General features: G+C 47.0%; 1 protein-coding gene across 2 annotated transcripts in view; it reads right to left on the bottom strand.

Annotated features, from left to right (window-relative positions):
* cntnap2a (contactin associated protein 2a) overlaps positions 1-17500 on the bottom strand; it is a 262480-nt gene that overhangs the window by 121338 nt on the left and 123642 nt on the right. For both annotated transcript variants that reach the window (XM_036935092.2, XM_090189632.1), the window contains exons 9-11: positions 17228-17486; positions 5295-5444; positions 494-656 (exon numbers count right to left, since the gene is read on the bottom strand). In XM_036935092.2, coding sequence (XP_036790987.2) covers positions 494-656; positions 5295-5444; positions 17228-17486 — 572 coding nt within the window. The remainder of the gene's footprint in view (positions 1-493; positions 657-5294; positions 5445-17227; positions 17487-17500) is intronic.

Consider the following 17500-nt stretch of genomic DNA (forward strand, 5'->3'; position numbering starts at 1 on the left):
ATGTTTAGGTAAACAATGAGAAATAAAGGATGCTTTTCCATGGCTTTTTGTGTCTCAGTGCAAATACGGCACTGATGCTTCTATAACCAGTGGTCTCCACAACCCAATGTATCGCAAATGTTAACCTTAAAAAAAATGTAAGAAGTGAAACCAACCTCTCCAAAGTCAGATATTATAGATACTATTGATGCGTTCATTCTATCAATTCAATAAATGTATGCAATTAACAAAAACTGTTGTCAAAGTTTAATGTAACAGCTTCAGCATCACAGAGATGCATTGATTCGAGAGAGAGATTTCATATTTATATGACTGAGAAAATGTGGGCCACCTGCAATCAGAAGTACAATACAATGTATTCGTCTGGAGAAATATTAATAAATATATATATATCTCTAGTGACCATCAGCTCTCTGACCTCATTATTAGTTCAAACATCAAACATTTGAAAAATAAACACCAAAGATCCTATGTGTTTGTTTGGGTCTCTTACCTGTCTATAATGGCACACATGTCTAAGCTGACGTTCTCAAATGCTCCCACAATGCCTTTCTCCACGGCATGCATATCAGCCGGCTGATCGTCCAATAGAATTGCCTGCATGCAGCCCTGAAACGACTTCTGGGTGGGTGGGGCTAAGGTAGGCAGGAAGTACCCTGAGAGACAGAAAGAGGCGAGAGAGAGAGAGAGAGAGAGAGGGGAAAAAGAAAGTGAGGGGATAGAAAGAGAGGGTGAGGGTGTGGGGTTGAGAGAGAGAGGAGAGGCGATGGGGAAGAAAGAGAGCGAGAGGGAGCAGAGGGGGAGAAAGGGAGAGCTATAAAACACAGAGGACATCTCCATCATTCAAGTGTAACAGTCTGTCAGACATGATGTCAATCAACCTCATGGCCATCGCACTACATGACTTACTATTGAGGCAAACCTGTCTAGGTGTGTGTGATTGTGTGTGTGTGTGTCTGTGTGTGTGTGTTTTCAGAACTCATTTTGTGTATGGGATTTCTTCCAAAAGTTTCTCAAGTCACCACCACCATCTGTCTAAACTGTCTCCACCCCTGCCTCCTACTGCCTACCAAAGAGAGAAAGAAAGAGAGAAAGAAAGAGAGAGAGAGAGCGACAGAGACAGGGAGAAAAGAATGACAGAGAAAAATAAAGAAAGAGAGAGAGAATACATGAAGAGAAAGCTAGAGGGAATATATAAAAAGAAAGCTAGAAAGGAAGGGAGAGGGGCAGTCTCATTGGTACTGGTTCTGGTTCTACATTCCCAGTGGGCTCCATCAGCCTGCAATCAGATTCCCCGCTGACCTGCAGCAGCATCAGAGCAGACATCCAGGACCAGAGTAGAGTCCCATCCAAACATTCACCTCCCAGGACCAGAGCAGAGTCCCATCCAAACATCCACCCCCCAGGACCAGAGTAGAGTCCCATCCCAACATTCACCCCACAGGACCAGAGCAGAGTCCCATCCAAACATCCACCCCCCAGGACCAGAGTAGAGTCCCATCCTAACATTCACCCCCCAGGACCAGAGTAGAGTCCCATCCTAACATTCACCCCCCAGGACCAGAGTAGTCCCATCCTAACATTCATCCCCCCCCAGGACCAGAGTAGAGTCCCATCCTAACATTCACCCCAGGACCAGGGTAGAGTCCCATCCTAACATTCACCCCCCAGGACCAGAGTAGAGTCCCATCCTAACATTCACCCCCCAGGACCAGAGTAGGGTCCAATCCTAACATTCATCCCACAGGACCAGAGTAGAGTCCCATCCAAACATTCACCCCCCAGGACCAGAGTAGGGTCCAGTCCTAACATTCACCCCCAGGACCAGGGTAGAGTCCCATCCTAACATTCACCCCCCAGGACCAGAGTAGAGTCCCATCCTAACATTCACCCCCCAGGACCAGAGTAGTCCCATCCTAACATTCACCCCCCCCAGGACCAGAGTAGAGTCCCATCCTAACATTCACCCCCAGGACCAGGGTAGAGTCCCATCCTAACATTCACCCAACAGGACCAGAGTAGGGTCCCATCCTAACATTCACCCCCCAGGACCAGAGTAGTCCCATCCTAACATTCATCCCCCCCAGGACCAGGGTAGAGTCCCATCCTAACATTCACCCCCCAGGACCAGAGTAGAGTCCCATCCTAACATTCACCCCCCAGGACCAGAGTAGAGTCCCATCCTAACATTCACCCCCCAGGACCAGAGTAGAGTCCCATCCTAACATTCACCCCCCAGGACCAGAGTAGAGTCCCATCCTAACATTCACCCCCCCCCCCCCAGGACCAGAGTAGAGTCCCATCCTAACATTCACCCCCAGGACCAGAGTAGTCCCATCCTAACATTCATCCCCCCCAGGACCAGAGTAGAGTCACTTCCTAACATTCATCCCCCCCAGGACCAAAGTAGAGTCCCATCCTAACATTCACCCCCAGGACCAGAGTAGTCCCATCCTAACATTCACCCCCCCCAGGACCAGAGTAGTCCCATCCTAACATTCATCTCCTCCTGGACCAGAGTAGATTCCCATCCTTACATTCACCCCCCAGGACCAGAGTAGAGTCCCATCCTAACATTCACCCCCCAGGACCAGAGTAGAGTCCCATCCTAACATTCACCCCCCAGGACCAGAGTAGGGTCCAATCCTAACATTCACCCCCCAGGACCAGAGTAGAGTCCCATCCAAACATTCACCTCCCAGGACCAGAGTAGGGTCCAGTCCTAACATTCACCCCCCAGGACCAGAGTAGGGTCCCATCCTAACATTCACCCCCAGGACCAGAGTAAAGTCCCATCCTAACATTCACCCCCCAGGACCAGAGTAGTCCCATCCTAACATTCATCCCCCCCAGGACCAGAGTAGAGTCCCATCCTAACATTCAACCATTCCCCAGGACCAGAGTAGAGTCCCATCCTAACATCCATCCCCCAGGACCAGAGTAGTCCCATCCTAACATTCATCCCCCCCCAGGACCAGAGTAGAGTCCCATCCTAACATTCACCCCCCAGGACCAGAATAGAGTCCCATCCTAATATTCACCCCCCAGGACCAGAGTAGTCCCATCCTAACATTCACCCCCTAGGACCAGAGTAGAGTCCCATCCTAACATTCACCCCCCAGGACCAGAGTAGAGTCCCATCCTAGTATTCACCCCCCAGGACCAGAGTAGAGTCCCATCCTAACATTCATCCCCCCCCAGGACCAGAGTAGAGTCCCATCCTAACATTCACCCCCAGGACCAGAGTAGTCCCATCCAAACATTCATCCCCCCAGGACCAGAGTAGAGTCGCTTCCTAACATTCATCCCCCCCAGGACCAAAGTAGAGTCCCATCCTAACATTCACCCCCAGGACGAGAGTAGTCCCATCCCAACATTCACCCCCCAGGACCAGAGTAGAGTCCCATCCTAACATTCACCCCCCCCCCCCCAAGACCAGAGTAGTCCCATCCTAACATTCACCCCCCAGGACCAGAGTAGGGTCCAATCCTAACATTCACCCCCCAGGACCAGAGTAGAGTCCCATCCTAACATTCACCCCCAGGACCAGAGTAGTCCCATCCTAACATTCTCCCCCCCAGGACCAGAGTAGTCCCAATCTAACATTCATCCCACCCTGGACCAGAGTAGATTCCCATCCTAACATTCACAACCCAGGACCAGAGTAAAGTCCCATCCTAACATTCACCTCCCAGGACCAGAGTAGTCCCATCCTAACATTCATTCCCCCCAGGACCAGAGCAGAGTCCTATCCTAACATTCACCACACAGGTCCAGAGCTCAGTCCCATCCTAACATTCACCCCCCAGGACCAGACCAGAGTCCTATCCTAACATTCACCCCCCAGGACCAGAGTAGAGTCCTATCCTAACATTCACCCCCCAGGACCAGAGCAGAGTCCCATCCTAACATTCACCCCCCAGGACCAGAGTAGAGTCCTATCCTAACATTCATCCCCAAGGACAAGAGCAGAGTCCCATCCTAACATTCACCCAGCAGGACCAGAGTAGAGTCCCATCCTAACATTCATCCCCCCCAGGACCCGAGTAGAGTCCCATCCTAACATTCACCCCCCAGGACCAGAGCAGAGTCCTATCCTAACATTCACCCCCCAGGACCAGAGTAGAGTCCCATCCCAACATTCATCCCCCAGGACCAGAGGAGTCCCATCCTAACATTCACCCCCCAGGACCAGAGCAGAGTCCCATCCTAACATCCACCCCCCAGGACCAAAGTAGAGTCCCATCCTAACATTCACCCCCAGGACCAGAGTAATCCCATCTTAACATTCATCCCCCCCAGGACCAGAGTAGAGTCCCATCCTAACATTCATCCCCCCCAGGACCAGAGTAGTCCCATCCTAACATTCACCCCCCAGGACCAGAGTAGTCCCATCCTAACATTCATCCCCCCCAGGACCAGAGTAGAGTCCCATCCTAACATTCACCCCCCAGGACCAGAGTAGTCCCATCCTAACATTCACCCACCAGGACCAGAGTAGAGTCCCATCCTAACATTCACCCCCCAGGACCAGAGTAGTCCCATCCTAACATTCACCCCCCACCCCCAGGACCAGAGCAGAGTCCCATCCTAACATCCACTCCCCAGGACCAGAGCAGATGGAATGGGACCAATGGAGCCAATCTCTTCAGAGAAGCCAAGTCCCTCTGGAATCAGGCCACATCTCACATCTCAGATCTTAGATCTCACTGGAGTATGTCTGGGGCTTTCTGTCAGTTATATTTCTCCTCTACCTGGCCAACTGCCATAGTGTGTGTGTGTGTGTGTGTTCAAGTGTGTTGATATGGAAAGAGGAGACAGAAGGGTTTATTGAAGCTCAGTCAGGAAACAACCTATCCAAAACACACACACACACACACACACACACACACACACACACACACACACACATACATACACACACACAGTGTGGTCCTTTCAGAGGCAGCAGTCAGATTAATGAGAACCTCCGTGTCTCATGTTTAATGTATGAGCAGCCAGGCAGAGCAGAGGAGGGGATGTGTGCGTATTGAGTTCTAGAGTTCCCCTGTGAACTTCTTTTCCTCCAATAACCCCAGCACAGATGTCCTAAACTTTTCTGCCTGAGTTCAATATGTCATGTGTAGTATCATAGACAACTCACGGTCTGGTTCAAAGCACATGATGAAATGTTGGTATAGTATTTAACAATAATTGATGTTTATTTTCTAAGGACAGTAAAAGAATGCAGAACATATCCTCTGATGTAGTGTTGTTCTGTGATTTCACCCCCCCCCCCCCCCCCCCCCCCTCACCTCCCAGGTGGTATGTTCCCCCGGTCCTGATGGTGATAGGTGTGGTGGTTCGGATCGCTGATGCCTCGTCACCATCGATCGTCAACAAGACCGAGTTCTCCTTAGCAACCAGACGCACCGTGTGCCATTGGCCGTCGTTAAGGACCGAACCTGAAGATGAGAGGAAAGGAAAACACACACACACACGCACACACACGCACACACGCACACACACGCACACGCACACACACAAACATCTCTGGTCAGAGTGGTTAATTAGTAAAGGCCCCCTGTCAAGTCTCAGAAGCCCACTGCATGCTGGGGTCCAGTCAACTATGTGAAAGGGCTTTCAGCTCCAACAGAGCTCAAAGAGGCTGCTGCTACACACACACACACACACACACACACACACACACACACACACATACAGAGGAGGGCAGGAAAGAGAGGAGGGGTAGAGAGGAAGAGACAGGAGGAGACAGACAGGAAGCAACGCTGCAATTCCCCTATCTATCTATCTATCTATCTATCTATCTATCTATCTATCTATCTATCTATCTATCTATCTACAGTATTCACACAGGAACCCACACTGCAGTTCCCCTTCTATCTATCTACAGTATTCACACAGGAACCCACGCTGTAGTTCCCCTTCTATCTATCTACAGTATTCACACAGGAACCCACGCTGTAGTTCCCCTTCTATCAATCTACAGTATTCACACAGGAACCCACGCTGCAGTTCCCCTTCTATCAATCTACAGTATTCACACAGGAACCCACGCTACAGTTCCCCTTCTATCTATCTATCTATCTATCTATCTATCTATCTATCTATCTATCTATCTATCTATCTATCTATCTATCTATCTATCTATCTATCTATCTATCTACAGTATTCACACAGGAACCCACGCTGCAGTTCCCCTTCTATCTATCTACAGTATTCACACAGGAACCCACGCTGTAGTTCCCCTTCTATCTATCTACAGTATTCACACAGGAACCCACGCTACAGTTCCCCTTCTATCTATCTACAGTATTCACACAGGAACCCATGTTGCAGTTCCCCTTCTATCTATCTACAGTATTCACACAGGAACCCATGTTGCAGTTCCCCTTCTATCTATCTACAGTATTCACACAGGAACCCATGTTGCAGTTCCCCTTCTATCTATCTACAGTATTCACACAGGAACCCATGTTGCAGTTCCCCTTCTATCTATCTACAGTATTCACACAGGAACCCATGTTGCAGTTCCCCTTCTATCTATCTACAGTATTCACACAGGAACCCACGCTGCAGTTCCCCTTCTATCTATCTACAGTATTCACACAGGAACCCACGCTACAGTTCCCCTTCTATCTATCTACAGTATTCACACAGGAACCCACGCTGTAGTTCCCCTTCTATCTATCTACAGTATTCACACAGGAACCCACGCTGCAGTTCCCCTTCTATCAATCTACAGTATTCACACAGGAACCCACGCTACAGTTCCCCTTCTATCTATCTATCTATCTATCTATCTATCTATCTATCTATCTATCTATCTATCTATCTATCTATCTATCTATCTATCTATCTATCTATCTATCTATCTATCTATCTATCTACAGTATTCACACAGGAACCCACGCTGCAGTTCCCCTTCTATCTATCTACAGTATTCACACAGGAACCCACGCTGTAGTTCCCCTTCTATCTATCTACAGTATTCACACAGGAACCCACGCTACAGTTCCCCTTCTATCTATCTACAGTATTCACACAGGAACCCATGTTGCAGTTCCCCTTCTATCTATCTACAGTATTCACACAGGAACCCATGTTGCAGTTCCCCTTCTATCTATCTACAGTATTCACACAGGAACCCATGTTGCAGTTCCCCTTCTATCTATCTACAGTATTCACACAGGAACCCATGTTGCAGTTCCCCTTCTATCTATCTACAGTATTCACACAGGAACCCATGTTGCAGTTCCCCTTCTATCTATCTACAGTATTCACACAGGAACCCACGCTGCAGTTCCCCTTCTATCTATCTACAGTATTCACACAGGAACCCACGCTACAGTTCCCCTTCTATCTATCTACAGTATTCACACAGGAACCCACGCTACAGTTCCTATCCATCTATCCATCTATAGTTTTCACACAGGAACCCACGCTACAGTTCCCCTTCTATCTATCTACAGTATTCACACAGGAACCCACGCTACAGTTCCTATCCATCTATCCATCTATAGTTTTCACACAGGAACCCACGCTGCAGTTCCCCATCTATAGGACTCAATAGTATTCACTTCAGGCTCACAGCTCCATACAGAATACTGAAGATGAGGTCTTGAATTGAAAGGAAAAAATATTGGAGTGTGTGTGTGTGTGTGTGTGTGTGTGAGTATACAAGGGAGAGAGAGGGAGATATATATGGTTTTAAACCTGATTTCTTTTGACTCTGAAGCTGTTCCTGAGCAATATGCATACATACATACACACATGCACACATTTATGCATTTACACACTCAGACCCCCTACACACACACACACACACACACACGCACGCACACACACACACACACACACACACACACACACACACACACACACACACACACACACACACACACACACACACACACACACACACAGTGCAATATGCTATCCCCAATGTATCCCCAATCCAATCTACAGTAATGTGCCATAAAACAGGTCCTAGGAGAATAAACTAAGATAAGAGGGAAACGTTTAGATCTCTCACACACACACACACACAGGATCAATGTATAAGGGAACACTCAGAGAGAGAAAGAGAAAGAGATATAGTGTGTGTGAGAGAGAGAGAGTGAGAGAGACAGAGAGAGAGAGAGAGAGAGAGAGAGAGAGAGAGAGAGAAAGAAAGAGAAAGATAGAGAAAGAGAGAGTGAGAGAGACAGAGAGAGAGAGAGAGACAGAGAGAGAGAGAAAGAGAGAGCGAGAGAGTGAGAGTGATAGAAACAGTAATTGAGAAATACAGTAAATCTAATCAAAAACACAGAGATCCAGACAACAAAAATATACACCTTCATTATGAGGAAACACTGAAGCAATAGAAACACACCCTCAGAACAGAATTAGGAACAATCAGCTGGATGTAATTGAGGAGTCCATTGAATCCAACCACTTCTGGGAGAAAACAGTTTTAAGCAAACCACATCATGATGAACTGGCTATCCAAAATGGTGGAGAAATCACTTTGCAAACCTCTATTTACAGCAATATACAGCACACATTTATGCATTTATGAATTTACACACACACACACACACACACACACACACACACACACACACACACACACACACACACACACACACACACACACACACACACACACACACACACACACACACACACACACACACACACACACACACACAGAATCAAACCAATTCTGTGAGAAAACAGTTTTAAGCAAACCACATCATGATGAATTGGCAATCCAAAATGGTGGCTAAATCATTTTGGAAACCTCCATTTACAGTAATATAAGAAAGAGCCCAGAACAAAAAGATTTGTCAATAACTTGGCTTTCTTGATGTCTATAGTATTCTCTCGGGTATGCAATCTGGTTTCCGCTCAGGTTATGGATGTGTCACTGCAACCTTAAAGGTCCTCAATGAAGTCACCACTGCCCTTGACTCTAAGAAATATTGTGCTGCTATTTTTATTGACTTGGCCAAAGCATTTGATTCGGTAGACCATTCCATTCTTGTGGGCTGGCTAAGGAGTATTGGTGTCTCTGAGGGGTCTTTGGCCTGGTTTGCTAACTACCTCTCTCAAAGAGTGCAGTATATTAAAAAAAGAAAAGAAAATCTGCTGTCTCAGCCACTGCCTGTCACCAAGGGAGTCCCCCAAGGCTCAATCCTAGACCCCACGCTCTTCTCAATTTACATCAACAATATAGCTCAGGCAGTAGGAAGCTCTCTCATCCCTATATATGCAGATTATATGGTTTAAAATCCGCTGGCCCTTCCCCAGACTTTGTGTTGAATGCTCTACAACAAAGCTTTCTTAGTGTCCAACAAGCTTTCTCTACCCTTAACCTTGATCTGAACACCTCCAAAACAAAGGTCATGTGGTTTGGTAACAAGAATGCCCTTCTTCCCACAGGTGTGATTACTACATCTGAGGGTTTAGAGCTTGAGGTAGTCACCTCATACAAGTACTTGTGAGTATGGCTAGACGGTGCACTGTCCTTCTCTCAGCACATATCAAAGCTGCAGGTTAAAGTTAGATCTAGACTTGGTCGTAATCGCTCCTCTTTCACCCCAGCTGACAAACTAACCCTGATTCAGATGACCATCCTACCCATGCTAGATTACAGAGACATAACTTATAGATCGGCAGGTAAGCTTGCTCTCGTGCGGCTAAATGTTCTTTACCATTCGGCCATCAGATTTACCACCAATGTTCCTTATAGGACACATCACTGCACTCTATACTCCTCTGTAAACTGGTCATCTCTGTATACCCGTTGCAAGACCCACTGGTTGATGGCTATTTATAAAACCCTCTTAGGCCTCACTCCCCCCATACCAGAGATATCTACTGCATCCCTCATCCTCCACATATAACAGCTGTTCTGCCAGTCACATTCTGTTAAAGGTCCCCAAAGCACACACATCCTTGGGTCGCTCTTCTTTTCAGTTTGCTGCAGCTAGCGACTGGAACAGTTTTATCTCAATCTCTTCATTCAAAGACTCAATCATGGACACTCTTACTGACAGTTGTGGCTGCTTTGTGTGATGTATTGTTCTGACTGTGTTTGCAACATGTTTTGTGCTGCTACCATGTTGTGTTGCTACCATGTTGTTGTTATGTTGTGTTGCTACCTTGCTATGTTGTTGTTTTATAGGTCTCTCTTTGTGTAGTGTTGTGTTGTCGCTCTTGTTGTGTGTTTTGTCCTATACTTATATTGTTTTTTGGTTGTTTAAAAAAAAATCCCAGGCCTCCGTCCCTGCAGGCCTTTTGGTAGGCCGTCATTGTGAATAAGAATTTGTTCTAAACTGAACTGCTTAGTTAAATAAAATCTTTGCATCAGCAGTCAAAGACTACCAGAATCCTATGGATACCCCAATTACAGAACAAGAATTATTGGGAAAACTATGCAACCCAAAAAGGCCTGTGGTGCTGATGGTATTTTAAATTAAATGATCAACTACACAGATCACAAGTTCAAACTGGCTATACCCAAACTTTTCAAAATTATCCTCACTGCAGGTATTGCCCCAGATATTTGGAACCAAGGATTGATCATACCAATCTATAAAAATGTGGAAAAATCTGAGTCAAATAATTACAGAGGAATATGCAGTAACAGCAACTTGGGGAAAAGTCTGTGCAGTATCATAAATAGCAGACTACATCATGTCCATGATGAGCATAACGGACTGAAGATAAATCAGATTGGAGTTTTACCAAATGACCACAACAGACCACATTTATACCCTCCACACTCTAACTGACAAACAATATATATATATATATATATATATACTGTATACAGGCCTAAAGGCAGAGACAATAAGAAGACACAGAGGCTTAATACAATTTAACTACACCTTCGTTTCCCCACAGAACCAGAGAGCAACATCTGTCCGGTGAAGTCCACAGAGCATATTGCATGGAACAAACAGTTACATGACCTACAGCATCGTCAAGCAAGTTCATGACTACTTAACATCGAATGATTTAGAAGCACGGAGAGTTACCACAAGTTACAAAGAAAACAGGAGCTGCCGCCGCTATTCCAGCACCATTTCAACTTCAACATTTCAACATCATCAAATCACATATGCTTCATCTAATACATTGACAACTAAAATATAGCAAGAACAATTTAGTCCAATCAACATAAGCTAAATAGTATGTGGTTGTCCATGGTTCTGATTCCTGTGTGTGTGTGTGTGTGTGTGTGTGTGTGTGTGTGTGTGTGTGTGTGTGTGTGTGTGTGTGTGTGTGTGTGTGTGTGCACCTTAATGCAAGTAGAAAAAACATGTTGACTCCCCCTACTTATAGAGAAAAGCCAGTGCCATCCTCCTCTCTTTCATGTTGACGAAACGGTCTATGACGGATAATTAAGTAAAACCACAAGTCCAAATCCCCAATCTCCATCCATGGGGGGCCAATTTTAGCTAGCTAGCTAGATAGCCTCCAGAGGACACCAGCACAACGAAACGCAACAATTCAAGTTGTTTCTATCAAGGACGTAGGCGCTAGTTGCGATTTGATAGGAGTGACACCAAACACCTTTTTTTGATAGGAGTGACACAAAACACCTTTTTCTGATAGGAGTGACACCAAACACCTTTTTCTGATAGGAGTGGCACCAATCATCTTTTTTTGATAGGAGTGACACCAAACACCTTTTTCTGTTAGGAGTGACACCAAACACCTTTTTCTGATAGGAGTGACACCAAACACCTTTTTCTGATAGGAGTGACACAAAACACCTTTTTCTGTTAGGAGTGACACCAAACACCTTTTTCTGATAGGAGTGACACCAAACACCTTTTTCTGATAGGAGTGGCACCAATCATCTTTTTTTGATAGGAGTGACACCAAACACCTTTTTTTGATAGGAGTGACACCAAACACCTTTTTTTGATAGGAGTGACACCAAACACCTTTTTCTGATAGGAGTGACACCAAACACCTTTTTCTGATAGGAGTGACACCAAACACCTTTTTTTGATAGGAGTGGCACCAATCATCTTTTTTTGATAGGAGTGACACCAAACACCTTTTTTTGATAGGAGTGACACCAATCATCTTTTTTTGATAGGAGTGACACCAAACACCTTTTTCTGATAGGAGTGACACCAAACACCTTTTTCTGATAGGAGTGACACCAAACACCTTTTTTTGATAGGAGTGGCACCAATCATCTTTTTTTGATAGGAGTGACACCAAACACCTTTTTCTGATAGGAGTGACACCAAACACCTTTTTTTGATAGGAGTGGCACCAATCATCTTTTTTTGATAGGAGTGACACCAAACACCTTTTTTTGATAGGAGTTTTTTTTGATTGGAGTTACCTAGACACTTTTTTTTGCTCTGCCATGACCATTCACAGTTGAGCTCACACAGTTTAGCTCAACGCTGATTGGCTATTATTTTATAAAAACATGTATAAAGGGAGGCCAAATGCTTGCTGGCTTTCCTTGCATTCAATGCTATGGGCGGGAACAATGTCATTACTCGTTATGACCAGATGGCATCAGATAGATGGCCTACACACACAGAGACAGAGGGGAAATGTTTCGCTCGCTCGGATGCCTCCGCCGTTGTGGTACATTTAGCCTTTTGCGAATTGAAGGAAGATTATAAAACACAGAGAGATGAAAAGATAAATCATTTTATTTTTTTCTAGGTACATTTTTGGGGGAAGCCTGGCTTCCCTTGGCATCCATGAATACACAACACTGCACAATTATACCCTCCACACTCTAACTGACAAACAAGTCAACCACAAGAGACCACATTATACCCTCCACACTCTAACTGACAAACAAGTCAACCACAAGAGACCACATTATACCCTCCACACTCTAACTGACAAACAAGTCAACCACAAGAGACCACATTATACCCTCCACACTCTAACTGACTAACAAGTCAACCACAAAATACCACATTATACCCTCCACACTCTAACTGACCAACAAGTCAACCACAAGAGACCACATTATACCCTCCACACTCTAACTGACTAACAAGTCAACCACAAAAGACCACATTATACCCTCCACACTCTAATTGACCAACAAGTCAACCACAAGAGACCACATTATACTCTCCACACTCTAACTGACTAACAAGTCAACCACAAAAGACCACATTATACTCTCCACACTCTAACTGACAAACAAGTCAACCACAAAAGACCACATTATACTCTCCACACTCTAACTGCATTTGGCTCAATTTGAAGGTATGTTTTAAATAAACGAATACAAAGCAGTATTGGAGGAACAACATATGGTGTTATTAAATCAATGTACACTAAAAAATAAATGTTTGTGTAAAATTGCCAACAAGCAAACAGACTTCTTCTCTCAGTGGCATGGAGTGAAACAGAGTTGCTCAATTAGTCTAAAACTATCTACATTAATGAATTGGCAAAAACATTAGAAGAATCTGCCTGGTCTCACCCTACACAACACTGAAATCAAGTGTCTACTGTATCCAGATGACCTGGTGCTGCTGTCTCCTACTAAGGAGGGGTTACAGCAGCACCTAGATCATCTGCAGCCAGACCTGGGCTCTGACAGTCAACTTTAAAGCCTTGAATATAATTATATTCCAAAAGAGGTCTGGATATCACAAATACCTGGATATCACAAATACAAATTATATTTGGACACTACATGTATCTAGGACTAAATATCAGCAACACAGATAGCTTTCGCATGGCTGTGAATGAGCCAAGAGACAAAGCATGAAGAGCATTCTATTTCATTGAAAGGAACATTAAAATCGAAATTCCAATTAGAATCTGGCAACAACAAAAAACCTAGAAGTTATAGAACCAATTGCTGGATATGGCAGTGAAATATGGGGTCCACTCTCCAATAATGTGTTGACCAAATGGGACAAACATCCAATTGAAATACTGCATGCAGAGTTTTGCAAGAGTATATTACAAGTGCAGATAAAAACTCCAGATAACACATGTAGAGCAGAATTGGGCCAATACCCCCTCCTTATTCAAATTGAAAAAAAGAGCCATACAACCATCTAAAAACAAGGGACCCCAAAACATTTCATCACACAGCCCTATAATGTCAACAGATGGAACAAGAGAAGAAACCTCTCAGCCAGCTGGTTCTGAGGCTCAGTTCACTAACCCAAGCCAAGCATATAGAGCCTCAGGACAGCACTCAGAAAATCTGGCCCAACCAAATTATAACAAAGCAAATATACATATATATATATAACACCTATTGGAAAGACCACAAAAAAATCGAAGTAAACTTTAATGCTATTTGTCTCTAAGCAGATGGTACACAGTGATGATCGAATCAAATCATATTTTATTGGTCACATACACATGGTTAGCAGATGTTAATGTGAGTGTAACGAAATGCACATCTGACCACTGTGTCTGAGGAAAACACTAACTATGTAGACTCAGTGAGCACAGCCTGGTCATAGAGACAGGTTGTCATAGACAAACCTGGCTGCACAGAGAGGACAGGACGTGCTCACTCTGCTCCAGGGGAGAGGTACTGTCACGCCCTAATCTGTTTCACCTGTCCTTGTGCTTGTCTCCACCCCCCTCCAGGGGTTGCCCATCTTCCCCACTTATCCCCTGGGTATTTATACCTGTGTTTTCTATCTGTCTGTACCAGTTCGTCTTGTTCGTTCAAGTCAACCAGCGTTTTGTGTCTCAGCTTCTGCTTTTTCCAGTCTCTCTTTTCTCACCCTCCTGGTTTTGATCCTTGCCTGTTCTGACTCCGAGCCCACCTGCCTGACCACTCTGCCTGCCCCTGACCCTGAGCCCACCTGCCTGACCACTCTGCCTGCCCCTGACCCTGAGCCCACCTGCCTGACCACTCTGCCTGCCCCTGACCCTGAGCCCACCTGCCTGACCACTCTGCCTGCCCCTGACCCTGAGCCCACCTGCCTGACCACTCTGCCTGCCCCTGACCCTGAGCCCACCTGCCTGACCACTCTGCCTGCCCCTGACCCTGAGCCCACCTGCCTGACTACTCTGCCTGCCCCTGACTCCGAGCCCACCTGCCTGATCACTCTGCCTGCCCCTGACCCTGAGCCCACCTGCCTGACCACTCTGCCTGCCCCTGAACCTGAGCCTGCCTACCTGGCCACTCTGCCTGGCCCTGACTCCGAGCCCACCTGCCTGACCACTCTGCCTGCCCCTGACCCTGAGCCCACCTGCCTGACCACTCTGCCTGCCCCTGACCCTGAGCCCACCTGCCTGACCACTCTGTCTGCCCCTGACCCTGAGCCCACCTGCCTGAGTACTCTGCCTGCCCCTGACTCCGAGCCCACCTGCCTGACCACTCTGCCTGCCCCTGACCCTGAGCCCACCTGCCTGACCACTCTGCCTGCCCCTGACCCTGAGCCCACCTGCCTGACCACTCTGCCTGGCCCTGACTCCGAGCCCACCTGCCTGACCACTCTGCCTGCCCCTGACCCTGAGCCCACCTGCCTGACCACTCTGCCTGCCCCTGACCCTGAGCCCACCTGCCTGACCACTCTGCCTGCCCCTGACCCTGAGCCCACCTGCCTGACCACTCTGCCTGCCCCTGACTCTGAGCCCACCTGCCTGACCACTCTGCCTGTCCCTGACCCTGAGCCCGCCTGCCTGCCCCTGACCCTGAGCCCACCTGCCTGACCACTCTGCCTGCCCCTGACCCTGAGCCTGCCTGCCTGACCACTCTGCCTGCCCCTGCCCCTGACCCTGAGCCCACCTGCCTGCCCCTGCCCCTGAGCCCACCTGCCTGACCACTCTGCCTTCCCCTGACCCTGAGCCTGCCTGCCTGACCACTCTGCCTGGCCCTGACTCCGAGCCCACCTGCCTGACCACTCTGCCTGCCCCTGACCCTGAGCCCACCTGCCTGACCACTCTGCCTGCCCCTGACCCTGAGCCCACCTGCCTGACCACTCTGCCTGCCCCTGACCCTGAGCCCACCTGCCTGACCACTCTGCCTGCCCCTGACTCTGAGCCCACCTGCCTGACCACTCTGCCTGTCCCTGACCCTGAGCCCGCCTGCCTGCCCCTGACCCTGAGCCCACCTGCCTGACCACTCTGCCTGCCCCTGACCCTGAGCCTGCCTGCCTGACCACTCTGCCTGCCCCTGACCCTGAGCCCGCCTGCCTGCCCCTGCCCCTGAGCCCACCTGCCTGACCACTCTGCCTGCCCCTGACCCTGAGCCTGCCTGCCTGCCCCTGACCCTGAGCCCACCTGCCTGACCACTGTGCCTGCCCCTGACCCTGACCCTGAGCCTGAGCCCACCTGCCGACCTGTACCTTTGCCCCACCTCTGGATTATCGACCCCTGCCTGCCTTGACCTGTCGTTTGCCTGCCCCTGTTGCTGTAACAAACATTGTTACTTCAACACAGTCTGCACTCTGGTCTTACCTGAATCGTTATAGGTAGAGACAGAGCTGTATTTCCTATTACACTGTGACAAATACTCAGAGCGAAGAGAATCTTTCTTTCCCAAAATGATCATTCATTACAAAGAATTTGAAACTATAAATGTATTTATTGTGTGAAAAGCTAAATATGTGGCCTCTTTCACAGCCGGTGAAAAGCGCAAATGTAACAATAGTATTTTGGGGGGCTTTCATACCATGCCATGTTGCTTTTCAGTCATCTATGTATTTGTATCGTCATTACTATTGTTGTTGTAGTTGCTTTTAATGTTCATCATTTCCATTACTACTACAACCATTTTTAAAATGATTGTATTATTGCTGTTGGTCTGACCACGGTTATATGTGTACTTTAACAATGTAAGTCATTTCACTTGCCATGTCAATAAAGTCTATTGAATTGAATTAAGAGAGAGAAGGAGGGAGATTTCATCGATCACATTAGAGTTGGAAGGTTTAGTGTGTTAACCTTACAGTCTAGAGTCTCTAGTGTTTCGTTTTTAAGTATCTCCTCTCAAGGCAGACAAGTGTATAAAAAACAACATATTTTCACACTTTACACACACAATCATGTAATTAGCGAACCATCAGTGTCTCCTCCTTGACAACAGCATCAAAACAACGTGCGGTGTAACCACAGGAACGACCTTGATATACTGCCGTCTGATTATTGCTAATTAGTCATTAGTTGTTAGAGGCAATCATCATCGCTACCAAGATGGCAGGATTGGAGACACACAACGTCTGTGATGGGTGTGTACGTCTGTGTGTGTATTATTTTCTACCTGATGATATGTCTATCCTGGTGTTCTTCATCTGTGTCACGTTGAAGTGAACGCCAACCTTCCCGTCGTCAAGGGCAATCTCAAGCGTTCCATCATCAAGGTTACTGAAGAGGAGGAGTCCATCAGCGTTCCACGTGCGGAACTGGAACCCCAATGATACTACATCCTGGTTGGCTCTTCCCGGGAGCTGCAGGAAGCTGGTAGCGTTGAAGAAAACTGTGAAGGAGTGTGACTCCACGCAAGAGAGTGACAGATTACGCTAAGGAGAGAGAG

Source organism: Oncorhynchus mykiss, chromosome 11 (genome assembly GCF_057628025.1).
Source record: "Oncorhynchus mykiss isolate SJ-2025 chromosome 11, ASM5762802v1, whole genome shotgun sequence".
Lineage (NCBI taxonomy): Eukaryota > Metazoa > Chordata > Actinopteri > Salmoniformes > Salmonidae > Oncorhynchus > Oncorhynchus mykiss.